This window comes from Vipera ursinii, assembly GCF_947247035.1.
Source record: "Vipera ursinii genome assembly, chromosome: 2".
Lineage (NCBI taxonomy): Eukaryota > Metazoa > Chordata > Lepidosauria > Squamata > Viperidae > Vipera > Vipera ursinii.
In genome coordinates this window covers 13,105,435-13,129,520 of record NC_139513.1, presented here as the reverse complement: position 1 = coordinate 13,129,520, position 24,086 = coordinate 13,105,435, and the positions used below count along the sequence as shown (strand labels likewise).

Sequence of the window (24,086 nt, the reverse complement as noted above, 5' to 3'; positions counted from 1 at the left end):
GATTTGGGTGAGCAAAACACAATGATCTAAAATCATTCTTCAAGTTGCAAAGAATCCAGATGTTCCTAAGAAAGATAAATATGGAAGGATGCATCCAAATTGGCAAATAAAAGAGAGATTTCCTATCCTTCCTCCTGCCTCATCCTTCAGGATAGTTTTCTTATCCCTCTGATTATGGAAGAAATTGGACACCATGAAAATTAAGGACAAAACAGTTAACTTACAGGTGTTGTTGATATGCATATTGGTCAGAGTGCTCTGGATAAATCCAGTAATTTTCCCTATGGTGTCACCCACCTTCCTGAGTGGAGATGGGCCCCTCTGGATAAGAAACGCAGTCGTAGCAGCAAACTGGCTCTCTTTCTCGAGTGTCCTTGACAAATCCAGCCTGACATTTTCCCACACATTTGGACTGAGGCAGAGACTGAAAAGAGAAAGAAAAAATGTCAAAGAAAATATGTTAGACTCACCATCCATGTAAGATGGAACTAGACATGAACATTAGCCAAGTAGTCTCCGGGTATTACATAAGCAAATATGGTATCTCTTGACTACTTCCAAGGGGTTGCAGGAGACACAATTGCAGGCAGGTGCCTCATGTAGTTCCTCCCTTTTTCTTCTCACATATCAGGTTGCAAAAAAGTATCTTTCTACTTAATAAAATCTTGAGGGATGAAATTGGGAAAAGATTTAAGTATTTAGTGACAACCAGTGGGTCCTCATAGTGGAATTAACATACATTCCTCCATTCTTCACATATGCATTATTTTAAAATAAGATATCCACTCATACTAAATTTTAAAGTAAACATTATTGTAAAAGATTAAATTTTCATTCCATTAGATTTATTAAAATAGAATACAATCTTGTGAGTTTACCAGATACATGGAATAGGGAACAAAGCTGTTACAGAATCTGGTAGTCCTACTAGAAATACTTCGAAACCTCCTCCCTATTAGTTTGATTTGGAGACACCCCCCACCCCCAGTGTGTTTTAAAGTAGCTAACAATCAAGATAAACAATTGCATTCCGGGGATTCTCAAAAGTGCCCTCTTACAAGCCAATGCTCAAATCTAAGTAGTATTTCCCTCAAAATTGTCCCTTATTCTGATATTAGGAATTGCTTTTCTTTGCATCAAAGTCATGCCTCCTTAAGTAACACCAGCTGCCTGCAATTAGTGCAGGTTCGAGTCCCACCAGGCTCAAGGTTGACTCAGCCTTCCATCCTTCCGAGGTAGGTAAAATGAGGACCCAGATTGTTGGGGGCAATTAAGCTGACTTTGTAATAATGCTGCTTGGGTTTGAGACAGGGGATATTCCTCTGTCCTAGTCCTATTAGACCTCTCGGCGGCTTTCGATACCATCGACCATGGTATCTTGCTGCGGCGTCTCAGGGGATTGGGAGTGGGAGGCACGGTTCTTCGGTGGTTCTCCTCCTATCTCCTGGGACGTTCGCAGTCGGTGTTGGCAGGGGGGCAGAGATCGGCCCCTAGGTCTCTCGTTTGTGGAGTTCCTCAGGGGTCGGTTCTCTCGCCTCTCCTGTTCAACATCTACATGAAACCGCTGGGTGAGATCATTCGTGGTTTTGGAGTTGGGTATCATCAATATGCCGATGATACCCAACTTTTCTTTTCGACCCCAAACCACCCCAGTGATGCCCTCGCTGTGATGTCCCGTTGCCTGGAGGCGGTTCGGGTCTGGATGGGGAGGAACAGACTTCAGCTCAACCCTGACAAGACTGAGTGGCTGTGCATTCCGGCATCCCGGGACATTCAAAATGTTCCATCTCTTTCTATGGGGGGTGAGCTCTTACCCCCCGTGGATAGGGCTCGCAACTTGGGAGTCCTCCTAGATTCACGGCTTACCCTAGAAGATCATGTAGTGGCCGTGACTAGGGGGGCTTTTGCCCAGGTTCGCCTGGTGCGCCAGTTGCGGCCCTATCTGGACCGGGATGCCCTGTGCACGGTCACTCATGCGCTCGTGACCTCTCGCCTTGACTACTGTAATGCTCTCTACATGGGGCTTCCCTTGAAGACCACTCGGAGGCTCCAACTGGTACAGAATGCGGCCGCGAGAGTTGTCTTGGGAGTTTCCCGGTACTCCCATGTTACACCTTTGCTCCGTGAGCTGCATTGGTTACCAGTTGTCTTCCGGGTGAGGTTCAAGGTCTTGGTTATGATCTTTAAGTCCCTACATGGCATGGGTCCGGGGTACCTCGGGGACCACCTGCTGCCGGCTTCAACTCCCCTCCGCCCTGTGCGTTCCCACAGAGAGGGCCTCCTCAGGGTGCCTCCGGTCAGGGAATGCCGACTGGCGGCCCCCAGGGGGAGAGCCTTCTCTGTGGGTGCCCCGGCTTTGTGGAACCAACTGCCGGTGGAGCTCCGGACGGCATCGGACCTCCGAACTTTCCGTCGTGGTCTGAAGACCCATTTGTTTGAATTGGCCGGTCTGGCCTGATGGGGGAGCTGGGTTTTAAATTGTTATTTTAGATTGTATTATTGTTTTTTAACTGGGCATTGATTTAATCTCTGTTTTAACTTTTGTATAGTATTGTATTTTTATTTATATGCCCTGTGAACCGCCCTGAGTCCCCAGGGAGAAGGGCGGTATATAAATTAAATAAAACGTAAACGTAAACGTAAACGTGTGTGAAAGCCCTAACAAGCAGGCATATACATAGAATGAAGGCTACTGCTAAGCTTGTAAGCCGCCCTGAGTATTCGGAGAAGGGCGGGATATAAATGTAATAAAAATAAATAAATAAATAAATAAATGCTTCAGTGCTCCAGTTTTCAAGCCATTATTGTAGCAAAATGGGCTTCAAATGTACTTAATAAATAAACAAAAATAAATAAGTAAGTAAATAAGCTCATATCAGGCTAGTCCTAATGAGTTTATATGAACTGAAAGCCTTGGAGCCTCTTCTGAAATTCCACTATCCCAGTGGGGTTAAAGAGAGGCATGTATAGTATGACCTGGCCTAGGGTTACTTTAGACATCATAGACCAGGCATGTCAAACTGCCGGCCCGTGGGCCGCATGTGTTACAACGAAACCACGCTCACCCCATTGCCGGCAATGGGGAAAAAGTCGCAATACGCCACAATGGGGAAAAGTCGCAATAAGCTGCGCGATGTCACAAGTTTGACATGCCTTTCACAGACTACGGACTTGCCATTTTAGGGAGCACTGTCCTCAGCCAGGACAAGATTAAGCTAATTTCCCCCTTAGCTAAAGAGGATCTCCATTCAGTTTTGATTCCATTTCATTAGATACAATCCAAACCTGAACTCAACCACTGGCCAACAGAATTGCTTTCATCTTTGATATTTGAAAACAAGGAACAAGCGTACCTGAAGCTATTAACACCAAAATAGCTGAGCCTATTAGGCCCTCTCTCACCAGCTTCATAGAGATATTAAATTGCAGAAGAGACACTAAATGGCAATGGCAGTATTCCAGTATTTGAGAGGCTGCCACAAAGAGGAGTGGGGTGTCAACTTATTTTCCAAAGTACCAGAAGGCAGGACAAGAAACAATGGATGGAAACTAAACAAGGACAGAAGCAACCTGGAATTAAGGAGAAACTTCCTAACAGTGAGGACAATTAAGTAGTGGAACAGCTTGCCATCAGAAGGTATGGGTGCTTCATCACTGGAGGTTTTTAAGAAGAGACTGAACAGCCACTTGTCTGAAATAGTATAGGGTCTCTTGCTTGAGCAGGGGACTGGACTAGATGACCTCCAAGGTCCCTTCCAGTTCTGTTCTGTTCCTGTTCCTATTTCTATTCCATTCCATTCCATTCTACTCCACTCTATTCTATTCTACATGGTATAGGGTCTCCTGCTTGAGGAGGGGGTTGGACTAGATGACCTCCAATGTCCCTTCCAGTTCTGTTCTGTTCCTATTCCTATTCCACTATTCCTATTCCACTCCACTCCACTCCATTCCATTCTATTCTACATGGTATAGGGTCTCCTGCTTGAGGAGGGGGTTGGACTAGATGACCTCCAATGTCCCTTCCTGTTCTGTTCTGTTCTGTTCTGTTCCTATTCCTATTCCTATTCCACTCCACTCCACTCCGTTCCGTTCCGTTCCGTTCCGTTCTGTTCTGTTCTGTTCTATTCTATTCTATTCTATTCTATTCTATTCTACATGGTATGGGGCAGGGGTAGGCAACCTCGGCTCTTTTATGACTCATGGACTTCAACTCCCAGAATTCCTGAGTCAGCTGTTGAAGTCCATGAGTCATAAAAGAGCCGAGGTTCCCTACCCCTGGTATAGGGTCTCCTGCTTGAGCAGGGGACTGGACTAGAAGACCTCCAAGGTCCCTTCCAGCTGTGTTCTTGAGTCTCCACAGAGATTTTCTCAGCGGCCAAAAAAAAATCACAAATAGTTCTTACACATGAAAGAGAGGAAAAATCTAGGAACTGCTGCCTGCTGGGACAACACCACCTTTTTAGATAGAGAACGTTAGAGGATCCTTCCTCTTCTAGTACTCCAACGCCCATCATCCCAGGACCGCATGGAACGCGACCCTCTTCTCCCCTTGCAGTAATGCTGGCACGACGGGTAGCATCCAGCAGAGGGCTCCCTCGGCAGCCCTTGGGAAAAGTTGAGCAGCCTCCACCGGCTCCACTTCAGGAGGGAACTGAGCATGCGCCTGGCCCTTTTTCCCCCAATTGAAAAGATGCGCGTAGGAATGGAGGCGCTTTTTCAGAAAAGGCTGCTGGGCGGCTGTCGGCGTTTCTGCAGAGTCTGGGTCTGCTCCTCGTCGTTGTGAACCTCCTTAGGCTGCCAGGGAAGTTTTCAGCGAACGGAGATCCAGACGTGAGTCGCAGTTCAGTGAGTAGGGGGGGGGTCTTTTTTTTGGAGACTTGCATGGAGACACGTCGGAATCGTGGGAAGTGGGCAGCCCGGGGTCCCGTGTTCCCCTGGACGCCGCAGCTGTGCGTGGACGGGCCAGGCAGGGCAGAAAGCAAAACTCCGGAGCTGCCGCGTTGCTCCTAGGTACAGGGGTAGGCAACCTTGGCTGTTTTATGACTCGTGGACTTCAACTCCCAGAATTCCTGAGCCAGCCATTGATGTCCACGAGTCATAAAACAGCCAAGGTTGCCTACCCCTGCGCCTAGGAAGAAAAAAAATAAATCAGGATCGTCAGAAAGGAGGGAGCCATTTACTCTCCACGTCATTGGGAAAACCTCCGCAGGGAGGTTGTTGGGCTTAATTTCCTGCAAAAATTTCCTCCTGCAAAAATTTTCAGAAGGGGTTTCCCTCTCCTCCCCCCCTCCCCTTCCTAGGCCGAGAGAGAAGCCAGCTGTCTAAGTCAGCGCTTTACAATCTTTTCACAAGTTGTACCACTTTTTAGGATATGGCAATATTGGAGTACCACCAGTTGCCTAGCCAGGTGTCAAAAACTTGAGGACAAAAAAAAAAGTGATAAAAGTACAGGTAGTTCTCAACTTACAATTACAATTACACTTAGTGACTGTTTGAAGTTACAGTGGCCCTGACTTATGGCCATTTTTCACACTTATGACCGTTGCAGCAGCCCCAGGGTCGCGTGATTTACATTCGGACACTTGGCAACTGATTCGTATTTACGACAATCGCAGTGTCTCAGGGTCATGTGATCCCCATTTGCGACCTCCTGTCAAGGACCGTCAATGGGGAAAACAGATTCACTTAGCAACCATGTTATTAATTTAACAACGGCAGTGATTCACTTGACAAATGTGGCAAAAAAAGTCCTAAAATGGGACAAAACCCATTGAACAAATTTCTCACTTAGCAAGATAAATTTTGGACTCAGTTGTGGTCATGGGTTAAGGACTATCTGTAACACCCACTTCTTGTTGTTAGTTATGAAGTCGTGTCCGACCCATCGCGACCCTATGGACAACGTTCCTCCTGGCCTTCCTGTCCTCTACCATCTTCTGGAGCCCATGTAGGCTCACGCCTACTGCTTCAGTGACTCCATCCAGCCACCTCATTCTCTGTCGTCCCCTTCTTCTATTGCCCTCGATCTTTCCCAGCATCAGGCTCTTCTCCAGTGAGTCCTTCCTTCTCATTAGGTGGCCAAAGTATTTGAGTTTCAACTTCAGGATCTGGCCTTCTAAAGAGCAGTCAGGGTTGATCTCCTCTAGGACTGACCGGTTTGATCGCCTTGCAGTCCAAGGGACTCGCAAGAGTCTTCTCCAGCACCATAATTCAAAGGCCTCAATTCTTTGGCGCTCAGCCTTTCTTATGGTCCAACTTTCACAGCCATACATTGCATCTGGGAAGACCATAGCCTTGACTATACGCACTTTTGTTGGCAGCGTGATGTCTCTGCTTTTTAGTGTGTTGTCTAGTTTTGCCATGGCTTTCCTCCCCAGGAGAAGCGTCTTTTAATTTCTTGGTTGCAGTCCCCGTCTGCGGTGATCTTGGAGCCCAGGAAAATAAAATCTGTCACTACCTCCATTTCTTCCCCATCTATTTGCCAGGAATTGAGAGGGCCAGATGCCATGATCTTGGTTTTCTTAATGTTTAGTTTCAACCCAACTTTTGCACTCTCCTCCTTCACTCGCAACACAGAAGCGTTGTTTGAACAGGGTCGGTAAGATTATCTAGGACACTATTCTCTTCACGACATGTTTTCCTTGTTACCTTCTGGGAGGAGGCTTCGTGGTATCCATAGCAGAACATCCAGATTCAGCCATAGTTTCATTCTATACAGCATTAACCTTGTGAACTCTCTGGCTTCCTCCTTCCGCTATATATTCAAGATGGATAGTATTTAATATTTGTTATGTATATGTAGGGGTGTGGGTCTATACATATGCTGTATATAGTATGTTTAGGTGTGTGTCATGTATGTTTCACTTTGAGAGTGGGCAACTAAATTTCATATTTGATGTGTGCTATTGTGTCCACAGTAAAAAAAAATGACAATAAAGGTTATCTTATCTCTTAGAAGCAAGTAGGACAGAGGAATGCAATGGGGCGGCTCCAAAGGTAAAGGAGAAGGCATTAGGAAGCCACGCCTTGGCTGAATTATAAAAGGGAAGGTGTGGGAGGTGCTGGTTGGCGAAGGCAACCGGTCGTGTTGAGGATCAAGTTTCTGTGGACTGTGTTTGTTTGCCTTTGACATTGACTCAGGTCTGTGAATAATAAAAGAGGTTGTTTTTTTGTTATGGTTCCTGCCTGTTACTTGGAAAAGGGGATTCTCCTTGTGAGCATAACAAGGACTCAACATGGGACAGAACACAGTGTAAGTTCCTGGAGTTTAGGACTACACATATTCATTTGGACAATTTTGAAGAATATAGGATTACGCTAAATATGAAATGTATTTCTAGGATGTGCCTGCATCAAAGCATCATACCAAAGCATAGATGGTTTTTTCACATTAGTTCTATATACTTTGGATGGTGGTTTGTTAATTCTGGCTTCTGGAGTTCCCCTAAGGGTTTGGGCCAGGAGGTTATTGGGGTTCTGGTAGTTAAAGCTTTACTACAATTTCAAATGTTAATTTCCTTATTAAATCGATTTAGATAGCCACTCATCTCAGTAGTTGTTTTTGATTTCGGGCATTTTGATTTGGATTGTGCTGAGATAGTTTTCAATTTTATAAGCAGCCATTAAAATTATTTCAAGGCATCATTAGCAAATAGAAATCCCAAACACCTTTTAATATATTTATCCAATATTCTAAGTACTTCATAGGTAGGTCAGTCTTACTAATAAGATTCCTGCCTTCGTCCCAGACATTGAGGGTTCATATGAATTTCCAATTCTTATTTTTTTGGGAAGAGGAGGAGGAGGATGCTCAGTTACTCTTCCTATTGAAAACCCTATGTTTTCTATTTCAGATACGTAAGCTGAATTCTTTCCTGTTTCATCTACAGGCTGAAATATCTTGTGAGGTTAGAGGGCTAAAGGTCTTTGGGAGGACGGATGTTGTGATCGGTAAGACTTGGGGACATCCATCAGTCCATTTTGCAGCTGGATTAGAGACCAGAGAAAAGATGGAGGGACAAATCTCAACAGATGCAGAAGCTGGAAAAAGCCCTCCAGCTGCTCAGTCTTGGAGCTGTGGGAAGAATGGGGCAATTCCTGGGCAGAAGAGCCAAGAAGAAGAAGCCAACAGTTCAGAGGTCCAGTGCTGGAACTTCAGAAAAGTGCAGTTCCAGGAGGGGAGGGGTCCCCGAGATGTTTGCAGTCAGCTTCACCGCCTTTGCCATCAGTGGCTTCAGCCAGAAAGACACACGAAGGCCCAGATGCTGGACCTGGTGCTCCTGGAGCAGTTCCTGGCTGTCCTTCCATCAGAGATGGCGAAATGGGTGCGGGAGTGTGGAGCGCAGACCAGTTCCCAGGCGGTGGCCCTGGCTGAAGGCTTCTTGTTGACCCAGGAGTCTGAGAAGATGCAAGAAGAGTTGCAGGTGTGAGAATGTAATCATGGCAGCTCTAAAGAGAATCTTTCTGAATCTGTCAATTCCTCTCTGGCAGAATTTTCCGGGATTATGACCTAAGGACAGTGGTTTCATTCTTCTTCCAGAGAATGAATTTGGGGCAATTTTTCCATTCTTGCTTTCCAGCTTAACCCATGGGCATTGGGGTCTGCTAGGTTGAGGGTTCAGTACTGATAATTCATTTCTATCTCTCCACTCTTCCCTTCTTTCTCGTGCCATATGATATCTAGAAATCCTTGGAAGCTGTGACTGAGTATCCTAAAGGGAGGAAAGATTCATCGAAACTCACTCAAGAGCTGCAGTTCGGAAAGAGCTTCCAGAAAGATGAAAGTCTTACCATGTCAGGTAACAGAAAACTCTTTCCATCCCATTAGCAGTGGGCTAATGCCTCCTTAACTAACACCAGCTGCCTGCAGTTAGTGCAGGTTCGAGCCCCACCAGGCTCAAGGTTGACTCAGGCTTCCATCCTTCCGAGGTAGGTAAAATGAGGACCCAGATTGTTGGGGGCAATTAAACTGACTTTGTAATAATGCCGCTTGGGGTGTGTGTGAAAGCCCTAATAAGCAGGCATATACATAGAATGAAGGCTACTGCTAAGCTTGTAAGCCGCCCTGAGTCTTCGGAGAAGGGCGGGATATAAATGGAATTAAAAAAAAATCTTGATGTGCAGTTTGTATCTCTGATTCTTTCGCTCCTCTTGATTGTAATCTCTCTATGTAACAAATATGCTCCCACCATTTTCTGTCTCACAGAGTATAAGAACTATCCTTGTGATTATTTTTTTTTAGGATCCCCTCTTCTTTCTGGTGGAGCTGAAAGAGTGCTTGAACCTCTGCCTCAGGTAGGAGGAGAAACACATACATTTCCATGAATCTTGGATGGGTTTCATTTTGTTCTGAAGCCCTATCTAGACCGGGATGCCCTGTGTACGGTCACTCATGCGCTCGTGACCTCTCGTCTTGACTATTGCAATGCTCTCTACATGGGGCTTCCCTTGAAGACCACTCGGAGGCTCCAACTGGTACAGAATGCGGCCGCGAGAGTTGTCTTGGGAGTTTCCCGGTACTCCCATGTTACACCTTTGCTCCGCGAGCTGCATTGGTTACCAGTTGTCTTCCGGGTGAGGTTCAAGGTCTTAGTGATGGTTTTTAAGTCCTTACATGGCATGGGTCCGGAATACCTCGGGGACCACCTGCTGCCGGCGTCGACTCCCCTCCGCCCCGTGCGTTCCCACAGAGAGGGCCTCCTCAGGGTGCCTCCAGTCAGAGAATGTCGGCTGGTGGCCCCCAGGGGGAGGGCCTTCTCTGTGGGCGCTCCGGCTTTGTGGAATCAGCTGCCGGTTGAGCTCCAGATGGCACCAGATCTCCGCTCCTTCCGTCGCGGGTTAAAGACCCATTTATTTGAACAAGCTGGCCTGGCCTGATGGGGAATTACTTAGGGTTTTAATATTTATATATATTTTTATTGTTTTTATTGTGGGCAATAATTTAATTCTTTTTTAACTTTTGTATTTTTGTAGTTTTAAGATATGCCCTGTTCACCGCCCTGAGTCCTTCGGGAGAAGGGCGGTATAAAAATTTAATTAAATAAATAAATAAAATAAATTAATTAATTAATGTCTAATATTGCTGTTTCTAAGCAAGACAAACTTTAGATCAGGTCATTGAAAATTAAAAGATAATTTGATAATGAAAAGATAAAAGATAATTTAAAAAACAGATCTGCACACATCTAGAACCAAAGAAAGTAATAATTAGAAGCCAGCATGGGTTTGTTAAAAACAAATGATGCCAAGCCAATCTTATTTCATTCTTTGACAAAGTGACTAAATTAGTAGACCAACAAAATACTGTGGACATAATTGTTGTGACTCAGGGCCAGCCTGTGGGTCCAACAGCCGGCTCCGATGTATCGGATGACTCAGATGTGGGGGAGGAGGGAAACGAACCGGCTGATGATGATTTGGAGGCTTTGCAGAGTCCTCAGCCGGGGACCTCTTCTCAGCTGCGTGAGCCCGAGAGTGCGGAGGAAGATGACCCACAGCTGGCCCTGTTCAAGGACACCCGACGCAGGAGGCAGTCGAGCAGGAACAAACAAAGAAAGGCTGTGAGACTCCTCGGGAGGAGGCACAGGGAGACCACGCCCTGAGCTCTCTATAAAAGGAGTGTTTGGGGAGGGGCTGGTTGCTGAAAGCAACTTTTCCGCTTGAGAAGACAAGCTCTTGTGTTTTTGTTAACTGCGTAATTAAATCTTGGCAGATGCCTTTTAGCCTTGGAAGCTCTCCAGTCTCTTCTTCTTAAATAGGGGTTTGCCTTTACAAGGCCAGAAGAGGGCTGGTTCAGAACAATAATATACTTAGATTTCAGTAAGGCATTTGGTAATGTAGACCACAACCTACTTCTTGGTAAGCTAGAAAAATCTGGGATAGCATTACCACCAGATGGATTTGTAAGTGGCTGACAAACCGTACTCAATGAGTACTTCTTAATGGAGGGAAGTAAGCAGTGGGTTAGCACAGGATTCTGTTTTATGCCCACTGCTCTTCAATATCTTCATAAACGACTTAGATGAGTGAGTAGAAGGGGAACTCATCAAATTTGCAGATGACACTAAGCTGGCAGGAGTAGCCAACAACCCAGAAGAAGAGCTCAGGATCCAAAAAGACCTTGACAGACTTGAATAATGAGCCTTATCCTACGAAATGAACTTTAATGTGGAGAAAAGAGAGATTTTACATTTAGGCAGGAAAAACCAAAGGTACAAATACAGATTAGGCGAAACCTGGCTCAAAAACAGCAACCACTTAAATATGAGCCAGCAGTGTGTGGCAGCAGCCAAAAAAGCTAATATAATCCTTGGTTGTATAAACAGGCATAGAATCAAAATCAGGTGAGGTACTAGTACAGCTTTATACAGCCTTAGTAAGACCACATCTGGAATATTGCATCCAGTTTTGGTCACCACATTAAAGACTTTGGAGAAAGTGTAAAGAAGAACAACTAAGATTATTAAAGGTCTGGAGACTAGATGAACAGTTACAGGATTTGAGTTTGGATAGTCTAGAGAAAATAACGACTGGGGGGATATTAACACCAGCTGCCTGCAATTAGTGCAGGTTCGAGTCCCACCAGGCTCAAGGTTGACTCAGCCTTCCATCCTTCCGAGGTAGGTAAAATGAGGACCCAGATTGTTGGGGGCAATTAAGCTGACTTTGTAATAATGCCGCTTGGGGTGTGTGTGAAAGCCCTAATAAGCAGGCATATACATAGAATGAAGGCTACTGCTAAGCTTGTAAGATGCCCTGAGTCTTCGGAGAAGGGCGGGATATAAATGGAATTAAAATTTTTAAAAAATATATATTATAGCAGTATTCCAGTATTTGAGGCCCTGCCACAAAGAAGAGGGGGTCAACTTGCTTTCCAAAGCATCAGAAAGCAAAACAAGAAACAGTGAAAACTAAACAAGGACAGAAGCAACCTGGAATTAAAGAGAAACTTCCTAAAAGAAAGCAGTGGAGCAGCTTCCGTTTAGAAGTTGTGGGTGCTTCATCCCTAGAGGTTTTTAAGAAAAGACTGGACAGCCACTTGTCTGAAATGGTATAGGGTCTCCTGGTTGAGCAGGGGGTTGGACTAGATGACCTCCAAGGTCCTTTCCAGGTCTATTTTGACTGATTGAAATTCAGACTCAGCTTAACCTACCTGTCCGTTCTCCACCTTCCTGCTTCAGGCTCAGATTTCGTTGACCAGTTGTTGTCTTAACCGGAGATCTTCTGTCTCCCAGGGTCATTCTCACATACCATTACAAGCTCTCCCACCACTTCCATGAAGGTTTGGATTGGGGCGAAGGGTTGATCCCTCAGTGGATAAAGCAGTCCAAAGGCAAAAACATTAGATGAATTTCTTATCTTTCCTTCTGCCCACCTAGGAAGAATTGGAGCCAATGATAAGCAGTGGGTTTGATACCCAACTACCCATTACTAGTTGGCTTCACTAAAAGGAATTCCAAGTTTCCTTCCAAACTTGATCCAATGTGCTTCAGTTGTGCTGTCAGCCAGAAGCTGTGAGATCTCATTCTGGACTCTGCAGAAGATGCCCCTTTTGTTCATTGGATCTCTCTCTTTGAATTGGTGGAAGAAAAATGTCAAATTATTCTTGGGCTTATCTGTCAATAAGGAAACTTGCTTCTTTGTTCAGGATGCTGTGTCTTTTGAGGAAGTGGCCGTGCATTTCTCCAAGGAGGAATGGTCTCAGCTGGATCCTGCCCAAAAAGCTCTCCACGGGGAAGTCATGCTGGAGAATTCCAGGAATCTGGCTTCTCTGGGTAAGAATCCCTATCCATGCTTAGAAACATAGAAAGGTCATAGGGTGGGGATGGGGCTTAGATGTTATTTTTGATTTTTAAAAAATCACTTATTTATGCCTTTATTTTTTGTAAATAACTCAAGGCAGCAGACATACTTACTATTCCTTCCTCCTGCTCCTTTCCTTACAACTACAACCCTGTAAATATGGGTTGGGCTGAGAGAGACTGGCCAAAAGTCACCCAGCCAGCATTCATGTTTAAGGCAGAACTAGTTCTCCCAGTCACCCAGTTTCTAGTCTGGTGCCTTAACCATTTGGCTAAACTGATGTTATGGAAGAAGGAAATTTATTGAAAGAAAAATTGGAAAAACTGCATAGCCTTCCTTTTTAATAAAGGAATGGGGTTTTTTTAATGCTTTCGGCTGATAAAAAAAAATACTCGTTTCCATACCATAGATGATATTAGTAAGAATTTAGGCTGCATGTAGGGAGTGTGTGGCCTCTCTTGAGCAAGGTCCTGCCTATCAGGGTTCAGTATTCAATCCTGAACCTGGCCACTGGCTCCCCTGCTATAACCCAGACTGGAAGAGCCTTGAGAGGGATGTTCCTGTTGTGATTCAGTGTCAGCTTGTGCTCCCATCAGCTGAGTATGATGAATCTGAGGAGGAGGAGGGGTTTGGAGAGCCTTTGGTGTCTCTGATGCACTGCAGGACTCTCGGCCTGGCTCCTCCAGTCATGTTCCTCATGAGGCTCAGCTGTGTAAGTACAAGGTGCCAGACTCAGAAGAGTCACATCTGAATCTGTTCAGAGACACTAGAAGCAGAAGGCAATCCAGCAGAGCAGAGCAGAGAAAATCAATGAGGCAACTCAGTGAGAGGAGGAGAAGGCAGTGAGAAGCCACGCCTTGGGACTGATAATAAAAGGGGAAGGTGTGGGCGGGGCTGGATGCTGAAGGCAACCATTTGGAGACATTCTAAGAGAATTCTGGTCTGTTCTTGCTACTTCTGTTTAACTTGTTTGTTGACTCTTGTTTGATATTTTGATTCATTTTTTGAAGGAAATATTCTGTTGCTTTTTTGTTTGAACTGTAAATAAATTTGGGTTGGGTTTTTCCAGCCTATTGACTGTAAAAAGGAAAAAGGGGTCCCTGACACACAAACAGGGCCGGTCGTAGGCCCAGTTCCCTAGTTAGAGATGTGTATTGAGTTTGGCATCAGCCTAAATTGAGGGTGGGGAGCTATTGCCACCCAGAAATTCCCCTTGGCTTTCAAAGATTCTGTTCTGCAGACAAGTGGAGATGAGACTTTTCACTGAAGTTGGGGAGCTGGTGGGTGTGTTGACCCAGCACAATACAGTGTTCGGTGCAACCTAGGGAGTGTGTGGAACCATGGAGTTGTCCCAGGTCATCAACAGGCTCACGCACACTGTTGCTCAAAGATTAGATCAGGGAATTCTCTTAGGTTTGTTGTGATGTCATCCATTTCTGATATATAATGATTGGTAGGAGCTCGCTTGGAAATGGGTCTCTAGAATCTTTGTATTTGCCAACAAAACAGCCAAAATATATTAACGATTCTTTTGCTAAGTTTCAGACAAAAAGGTTTGATTGTCTACCTATTCTTGCTACAGTTTACGTGTTTCTTTTTCAAGGATATAATGGGCAAGAGAATAGGAATTGCAAGGAACAATGCCACACAATTCGTGAGAAAGAGAGAAACGAGAAGCTTGCTGATCAGATGGAAGGGAAGAACAAAGAGATGAACCGACCAAAAATTGAAATTAAAAAAGGCTTTCCTCGGGTCATTCGGCTAACTAACCATAGAAGCATCAATATAAGAGAAAGACCATATAAATGTGAAGAATGTGGAAAGGACTTCAGCAAGAATAGTAATCTTACTGCCCATAAAAGGATCCACACAGGGGAGAAACCCTATCAGTGCAGGGAGTGTGGCAAGAACTTTAGAGTGAGTAGCACTCTAAGGATCCATAAAAGGATCCACACAGGGGAGAAGCCGTATCAATGCAAGGAGTGTGGAAAAACCTTTGCTTGTAACAATCAGTGTAATTATCACAAGTGGATACACAAAGGAGAGAAGCCTTATCAATGCATGGAGTGTGGAAAGAGCTTTAGGAGGAGGAATGATCTTGCCTCCCATATAAGGATCCACACTGGAGAGAAGCCCTATCAATGCATGGAGTGTGGAAAGGGTTTTAGCAAGAGAAGTAATCTTGCCCCCCATATAAGGATCCATACAGGTGAAAAGCCATATCAGTGTAGTGAATGTGGAAAGAGTTTTAGTGAGAATAAAAGTCTGACTGTTCATAAAAGGATCCACACAGGGGAGAAGCCGTATCCCTGCACGGAGTGTGGAAAGACCTTCCGTGATAATCGCGCTCTCGTCAGCCATCAAAGGAATCACAAGGGAGAAAGACTTTATAAATGCATGGAGTGTGGAAAATCGTTTGCTCATAATAGTAGTCTTACTGCCCATAAAAGCATCCACACGGGGGAGAAGCCATATCAATGCAGGGAGTGTGGGAAGAGTTTTAGATTGTGTAGAATGCTAACTAGCCATAAAAGGATCCACTCGGGGGAGAAGCCATACCAATGCATGGAACTTGGAAAAAGTTTTAATAAGCCCAATAATCACATTTCCCATAAAAAGACACATTCAGAAGACAAATCCTATCAATGCACAGAGTGTGGAAAGACCTTCCGTGATAATCACTCTCTTGTAAGCCATCAGAGGAAGCACAAAGGAGAAAAACCTTACAAATGCATGGAGTGTGGAAAGACCTTTACTCATAAGAGTAATCTTACGGCTCATAAAAGCATCCACACAGGGGAAAAACCATATCAATGCAGGGAGTGTGGGAAGAGTTTTAGATTGAATAGAATGCTAACTAACCATAAAAGGATCCACTCGCGGGAGAAGCCATATCAATGCATGGGATTTGGAAAAAGTTTTAATAAGTCCAATAATCTCATTTCCCATAAAAAGACACATTCTGAAGAAAAACCCTATCAATGCACAGAGTGTGGAAAGAGCTTCTTTGATAATCAGTCTCTTGTAAGCCATCAAAGAAAGCACAAAGGAGAAAAACCTTATAAATGCATGGAGTGTGGAAAGACCTTTACTCATAAGAGTAATCTTACTGCTCATGAAAGCATCCACACAGGGAAGAAACCATATCAATGCAGGGAGTGTGGGAAAAGTTTTAGATTGAGTAGCATTCTAATTAGCCACAAAAGGACCCACTCAGGTGAAAAGCCATATCAATGTAGTGAATGTGAGAAGAGCTTTAGTGTGAATAAATCTCTAACTGTCCATAAAATGATCCACACAGGGGAGAAACCATATCAATGCATGGAGTGTGGGAAGAGTTTTAGATTGAGTAGCATTCTAACTAGCCATAAAAGGACCCACTCAGGTGAAAAGCCATATCAGTGTAGTGAATGTGGGAAGAGTTTTAGTACGAATAGAACTCTAACTGTCCATAAAAGGATCCACACAGGGGAGAAGCCATATCAATGCAAGGAGTGTCAAAAAACCTTTACTTACAACAGTCAACTTAATTGTCACAAATGGGTACACAAAGGAGAGAAGCCTTATCGATGCATGGAGTGTGGAAAGAGCTTTAGTGAGAGTAGAACTCTGACAGTCCATAAAACCATCCACACAGGGGAGAAACCATATCAATGCATGGAGTGTGGGAAGAGTTTTAGATTGAGTAGCATTCTAACTAGCCATAAAAGGACCCACTCAGGCGAAAAACCATATCAATGTAATGAATGTGGGAAGAGCTTTAGTGAGAGAAGAACTCTGACAGTCCATAAAAGGATCCACACGGGAGAAGCCATATCAGTGTAGTGAATGAGGGAAGACCTTTACTTATACCAACTTGGGAGTCCTCCTGGATTCACGGCTCAGTTTGGAAGATCATATAGGAGCTGTGACCAGGGGGGCTTTTGCCCAGATTCGCCTGGTGCGCCAGTTGCGTCCCTATCTGGACCGAGATGCTCTACATACAGTCACTCATGCGCTCGTGACCTCCCGGTTACACTACTGCAACGCTCTCTACATGGGGCTGCCCTTGAGGACCACCCGAAGGCTTCAACTGGTGCAGAATTCAGCCGCGCGAGTTTTGATGGGTGCTTCCCGATACTCCCATGTAACACCTCTTCTCCGTGAGCTGCATTGGCATCCGGTTGCCCTCCGGGTGGGATTCAAGGTGCTGGTAATGACCTATAAAGCCCTAAATGGCTTGGGTCCGGAATATCTAAGGGAACACCTGCTGCCGGCATCATCTTCCCATCGTCCTGTGCGCCCCCACAGGGAGGGCCTTCTCAGGGTACGGCCGGTTAATGAATGCCGGCGGGTTATTCCCAGGGGAAGGGCGTTCTCTGTGGGTGCGCCTGCCCTATGGAACCAACTACCGACAGAACTTAGGACTGCCCCCGACCTTCGCTCATTTCGCCGGGACCTGAAAACTTGGCTCTTCGATCTATTTGGTCCAGACTGTGGGGTTGTTAATTTAACTGGGTTTTAGATTCACTCTTGGGGCTTGAATTTAATTTGTTTTAATTGTTTTTATTTTTTGTATTCATGGTTTTAACTGCCCTGTAAACCGCCCTGAGTCCTATGGGAATAGGGCGGTATACAAATCCAATAAAATAAAATAAAATAAATAAATACCAATCAACTAAATTGCCACAAGAGGATCCACACAGGAGAGAAGCCTTATAAATATGTGGAATGTGGAAAGGGCTTTAGGTGCAATAGTAAACTTACTGCCCACAAAAGCATACATAGAGGAGAGAAGCCGTATCAATGCATAGAGTATGGGAAAAGGTTTAGCAATAGTAGGTATCTGATTCACCATAGGGTTATTCATGCAGGAGAAAAGCTTTATCAATGCATGGAGTGTGGAAAAACCTTTGTTCGTAACAGTAATCTTAATTCCCACAAAAGAAGATCCACACAGGTGAAAAACCATATCAATGTAGTGAATGTGGGAAGACTTTACTGAGAGTAAATCTCTAACTGTCCATAAAAGGATCCACACAGGAGAAACCATATCAATGCACAGAATGTGGAAAGACCTTTACCTATGGCAGTTACTTATATTCCCATAAGAGGATCCACACAGGAGAAAACCCATATCAATGCGTGGGGTGTTGAAAGAGCTTTGCAAGGAGTTACACTCTTATTTGGCATAGAGGGATCCACTCACAGGAGAAGTTGCATCAATACAGAAAGTGTCAGAAGAGCTTCAGTAGAAATGCAGGTAGTTCTCGGCTTATGACTGCAGCTCAAAATTTCTGTTGCTAAACGAGACTATTGTTAACTGTTTTGCCCCATTTTATACAGTAGCTTTGCTTGCCACAGTTGTTAAGCGAATCACTGCTGTTAAGTTAATAACACAATTGTCAATTAAATCTGGGTTCCCCACTGACATTGCTTGTCAGAAGGGCGAAAAGGTGCTGACATGACCTAGGGACATTGCCATGGTCGTAAATATGAGTCCGTTGCTAAACACCTGAAGTTTGATCAGATGACGAGGCTGCTGCAACTGTCATAAGTGTGATAAATTGTGGTAAGTCAACGCACCGATTTTGTTTCTGTGGCCATTATAGTTAATTTTGTCAATTTTTTTCATTAGTGAAGCCTGACAAAATTAGGTAGTAATTTAAAGAAGCTTTCATAGGTAAAGAAATAAGCTAAAAAGAACAATGCTTTTGACAAGAGACAAGTTAACTCCATTTAAAAAAAAACCTGCTTCTTAAGTTTCCTCCCCTTCACTTTCTTTTGTTAATTGTGGCTAAATCTCTGCCTTTGTTTTGCACAGTCAAATGCAGACTAATCTCTTCAAATCAGTTAAATCTTCATTTCTTTTAGCAAGAAAAAAAGTACTGTCTTATTTCAAAAAGTTTCTACCGTATTTCTTGCTATACAACATCTCAATAAAGCTATTGTCTTTTATTTTGCCTCATGGTATTTGAGCTTTGTATTTGCTTTTCAGTATTTGACTTCCTTCATTTTGTAATTCCATTTTTTTCTCCTGTCACAGATGAAACACATTCTCCCATTCTCCATCATGGCACCTTGTTTTGAGGTAAAATTTCTAAAACATCCATGAGTGTGAGCTTTTTCTCCATTTTGGGACTTTTTTTATTTTGATGCCTCTTTTTCATCAAGATCTTTTCTTCAGGATTATTCTAATTATTACAGGTTGCCTCTTGGTGCTTCCAACCAACCCTCCTTAGCTACTCAAAGGCATGCATTTGAGAAGGACAGCTGTAATACTTGAACTATTAAATAACCATCAGTATAAATCTTTATTTTCCTACCCTCTCATTCCATGATGGCCCCTACATATTTCCATCATTTCAGGGCTGAGTTTGCCAACAACTACAAGACAAAAGCTGGGTTTCAGAAAGAGGTTCTTATTTCTTGTCTTTTGACTGCCTTGCCATTTCTGACAGGATTTTGGTCATTTTGGAGGCCGCCTCGTATTTCTACAACCCTTCAGAGAAGCTGCTCTTAAGGAAAGGTCCTTCTGAATCTCCACAGAGATTTTCTCACTGTTCACAAGATCACAGATAGTTTTTAGACGTTGAAAAGAGGAAAATCTTGAAACTGCTGCCTAGTGGAGATGACACCACCTTTTTAGATAAACAATGCTAGAGGGGCGCTTCTATTCCAATGCCCATAATTCCAAAACTGCATGGAATATAACAGTGGTGGCGAACCTTTTAGAGACCGAGTGCCCAAACTGCAACCCAAAACCCACATGTATCGCCAGGTGCAGGGGGCGTGGCCTGCTGTGTGGGCGTGGCTAGCTCGATATTACTCCTGGGGAGGGGTGTCTGTGGGGGCTGGGTAGGGTTGGGGGAGTTCCAGAGGGTCTCTGGTGGGTGGGGCAGTGGGCAGGAGGGCATCTTGCTCAGCTGATAGCTTGGGGGGAAACGGGGCAGCTACACCCCCTCCCAAATGCTGCTGTCTCACAAAAGCAGGATGAAAACTCCAAAAAGCGACAAGGAAAAAAAGTTAAAACAGAAGAGTGTCTCGTAATGGTTTTCTTCCCTGGGGGTGGCGGTTTATGGGGGAAGGCTCCTGAGCCCCACAGCTCTTCCGAGGGGGGGAGAGTGGGGAGGGGCTGTGTTGGGATCAGGGCTCCTCGTGCCTTCTGCTGCCCACCTGCACTCTTCTGCTGCTTGCCTGGCAGGGCGGTGGCATGCACACACGGACGCACTTGGGGCTGCTGCCTCACTTTCTGTGGCGTGCCAGGGCTGGGCTGGGCTGGGCTGGGCACACAGCCTCCCTGGCGCTTCTTTCCCCGTGGATATCGGGAGGGCCCACCCCACCTACTCGTCCTGGGGCAGTGCCACTGTCTGGCGCTCTCCAGCCTGTTGCCAGCCAGCCAGGCACACCAGGGTGCCTCCCTTCAGGTTCCCTCAGCCTCTCCTCCCCCCTCCAGGCTGGGGCTGGTCAGATTCCCCCTGTGAGTAGCATGTGCCCGTCCCTAGCCAGCCCTCCTCCTCTATCCTCTTCCGGCGGACCGCAGCTTACTGAGCCTGGCAGCGCCTCTCCCCACATGCGTCCTCACGCGGAGGAGCCGGCCGGCCATGGCTGTCTTTCCCCTCTGCTGCCTGGATCTATGGCTGCTGAGCAATTTCATGCCTCACACACACACACACACACCACAGAGATCTTTCTGTCTCCCAGGGTCATTCTCACCTAAAGCATTAGGGCCATATTATACTTTCTACATTATGACAAGGGCTGGGGAAAAGTTTAGATTTGATTTAAATAAAATTGATTAGATAACAATTTTGTGGTTATCTCAGAAGTTGCACTACATCCTCTGCTATAAGTCCTGAAGCAATAGCATTTCCACAAACAACCCAAAATATGGATCAGATATATAGACCAATTAGAAAAAATGCACAAAACCATCAACAACATCTTCAAAGGAATCCGACTTACCAGAGAAGAGGAAAGCAACAACTCACTACCCTTCCTGGACACCCTGATCAGAAAAACCACAATGGCAAACTAGAAGTGTACAAAAAAACCCAACCACACTAACCAAATGGCCGCTACCAAAACAATAATCCAACCTCTGACAAGAGAAACTGTAAGAACTTTATTTAGAGGAGCACAAACTCACTGTAGGAAACAGAGCTTCTGTACATAGAATAGAATAGAATCTGGAAGGAACTTTGGAGGTCTTCTAATCCAGCTCCCCACTCAAGCAAGAGAAACTATACCATCTCAGATAAGTGACTGTCCAGTCTCTTCTTAAAAACCTCCAGTGATGGAGTGTCCATGATTTCTGAAGGCAAATTGTTCTGCTGGTTAATAGTCCTCACCGTTAGGAACTTCTCCTTAATTCCAGGTTGCTTCTCTCTTTGATCAGTTTCCAACTATTGTTTTTTCCAGCAAAATGGGTATCCATGCAACTTTACCAAAACATGCCTGACCATTCAACCCAACAAAGCACAACCAACACAACTCATAAAAAAGAATAACAGCAAAAACATGTTATTTGATCTTTATTATTTTGATTATTTTTGATCTATTATTCAGTATTTGCCTTCTTTTATTTTGAAATTCTACTTTTTCTCTAGTCACATTTGAGATTTTGTTCTCCCATTTTTCATTTCTCCATCACAGCCCCTTGTTCTGAGGTAAAATTTCCAAAAGGTCCACAAGTTTGAGCTTTTTCTCCATTTTGGAACTTGTTTTTCTTTTGATGCTACTTTTTCATCACATTTTTTTCCTCAGGATTGCTTTTATTATTGCGGGTTGGCTTTTGGTGTTTCCACCACTCCTTAGCCATCCAGAGGCACGAATTTAACAAGACAGCTGTAATAAAAAGAAAAAAATCAATCCAAATTTTCCTAATCCACCATTTCCCATCCCTGCTCTCTTCAGGGCTGAGTTTGCCCATCACCACAAGACACAAAGCTGTGTTTCAAAGAGAAGCTCCTATTTCTTGTCTTTTGACCACCCCGCCACTTCTGACAGGATTTTGCTCTTTTTTGAGGCCTCTGGGAATCTCTACTGAGAAGCTGCTCTTGAGGAAAGCGACTTTCGAGCCTCCACAGAGATTTTCTCAACGTTCACAAAATCACAGATGGTTCTTAAGACATTAAACGGAGGAAAATCTAGAAACTGCCGCCTGCCAGAGAGACCACCTGCTTTCTGGACAGGCAATATAAGTGGGACTTTTTCCTTCTGCTACTCCAATGCTCATCATCATTACTTCTAAGCTTGTAAGCCGCCCTGAGTCTTCGGAGAAGGGCGGGATATAAATGGAATTAAAATAAAAATAAATAAATAAAAATCATCCCAGGCCCCCATGCAACATTATGCCCACCCCTTTCCAGGTCCTCTGGCACTGGGCGCAAAATCCACCAGGGGGCTCCCACGGTAGCAGCTGGAAGAGCTGGGCAGCCTTCACTCACCCAGCTTCCGAAGGAAGTGAGCATGCGCCAAGCTCTGTCCCGACCTCAAGAGGGTTTTTGCAGCGCTGTTCGTGCGTACGTCCTTTCTCCGGCGTCCGATTTTGCTTTTTTTACCCCTCCCACCCCCCCATCTGCTGTGAGCCTTTCCAGGAGTCCCAAGAAGCTGCAAGGGAGCCTTGCACGGATGGAGATGCAGACCTGACTCTGGAGTTCAGTGAGTTGGAGGTGGGGGCATTTCTCTCGCGCTCGAGTTCCGTCCCTATCTGGACCGAGATGCTCTACGTACAGTCACTCATGCGCTCATGACCTCCCGGTTACACTACTGCAACGCTCTCTACATGGGGCTGCCCTTGAGGACCACCCGAAGGCTTCAACTGGTGCAGAATTCAGCCGCGCGAGTTTTGATGGGAGCTTCCCGATACTCCCATGTAACACCTCTTCTCCGTGAGCTGCATTGGCTTCCGGTTGCCCTCCGGGTGAGATTCAAAGTGCTGGTAATGACCTATAAAGCCCTAAATGGCTTGGGTCCGGAATATCTAAGGGAACACCTGCTGCCGGCATCATCTTCCCATCGTCCTGTGCGCCCCCACAGGGAGGGCCTTCTCAGGGTACCGCCGGTTAATGAATGCCGGCGGGTTATTCCCAGGGGAAGGGCGTTCTCTGTGGGTGCGCCTGCCCTATGGAACCAACTACCCACAGAACTTAGGACTGCCCCCGACCTTCGCTCATTTCGCCGGGACCTGAAAACTTGGCTCTTCGATCTATTTGGTCCAGACTGTGGGGTTGTTAATTTAACTGGGTTTTAGATTCACTCTTGGGGCTTGAATTTAATTTGTTTTAATTGTTTTTATTTTTTGTATTCATGGTTTTAACTGCCCTGTAAACCGCCCTGAGTCCTATGGGAATAGGGCGGTATACAAATCCAATAAAATAAAATAAATAAATAAATAAATAAATACCAATCAACTAAATTGCCACAAGAGGATCCACACAGGAGAGAAGCCATATAAATATGTGGAATGTGGAAAGGGCTTTAGGTGCAATAGTAAACTTACTGCCCACAAAAGCATCCATAGAGGAGAGAAGCCATATCAATGCATGGAGTATGGGGAAAGGTTTAGTAATAGTAGGTATCTGATTCACCATAGGGTTATTCCTACAGGAGAAAAGCTATATCAATGCATGGAGTGTGGAAAAACCTTTGTTCGTAACAGTAATCTTACTGCAATTAGTGCAGGTCCGCATCCCACCAGGCTCAAGGTTGACTCAGCCTTCCATCCTTCCGAGGTAGGTAAAATGAGGACCCAGATTGTTGGGGGCAATAAGCTGACTTTGTAATAATGCCGCTTGGGGTGTGTGTGTGAAAGCCCTAATAAGCAGGCATATACATTGAATGAAGGCTACTGCTAAGCTTGTAAGCCGCCCTGAGTCTTCGGAGAAGGGCGGGATATAAATGGAATTAAAATAAAATAAAATAAAATAAAAATAAAAAATTCCCACAAAAGAAGATCCACACAGGTGAAAAACCATATCAATGTAGTGAATGTGGGAAGACCAACTGTCCATAAAAGGATCCACACAGGAGAAACCATATCAATGCACAGAATGTGGAAAGACCTTTACCTATGGCAGTTTCTTATATTCCCATAAGAGGATCCACACAGGAGAAAACCCATATCAATGCGTGGGGTGTTGAAAGAGCTTTGCAAGGAGTTACACTCTTATTTGGCATAGAGGGATCCACTCACAGGAGAAGTTGCATCAATACAGAAAGTGTCAGAAGAGCTTCAGTAGAAATGCAGGTAGTTCTCGGCTTATGACTGCAGCTCAAAATTTATGTTGCTAAACGAGACTATT

General features: G+C 44.8%; 1 protein-coding gene across 1 annotated transcript; it reads left to right on the top strand.

Moving 5' to 3' along the window:
* Positions 1-4,705: 4,705 nt before the first annotated feature.
* On the top strand, positions 4,706-16,668 carry LOC310636469 (uncharacterized protein). The gene is made up of 6 exons (XM_083356335.1): positions 4,706-4,830; positions 7,890-8,423; positions 8,684-8,798; positions 9,242-9,294; positions 12,647-12,773; positions 14,405-16,668. Exons 2-6 carry the CDS (start codon positions 8,010-8,012, stop codon positions 16,624-16,626), a joined length of 2,931 nt encoding a protein of 976 aa, XP_083212461.1. The 5' UTR covers positions 4,706-4,830; positions 7,890-8,009; the 3' UTR covers positions 16,627-16,668.
* Positions 16,669-24,086: the final 7,418 nt, after the last annotated feature.

Bases quoted from the DNA above. Each gene is read 5' to 3' on its own strand.
- LOC310636469 (XM_083356335.1), top strand. From the start codon at position 8,010: ATGGAGGGACAAATCTCAACAGATGCAGAAGCTGGAAAAAGCCCTCCA. The intron at 8,424-8,683 runs GTGTGAGAATGT...TATGATATCTAG, and splicing joins AGATGCAAGAAGAGTTGCAG to AAATCCTTGGAAGCTGTGAC. The intron at 12,774-14,404 runs GTAAGAATCCCT...TTCTTTTTCAAG, and splicing joins CAGGAATCTGGCTTCTCTGG to GATATAATGGGCAAGAGAAT.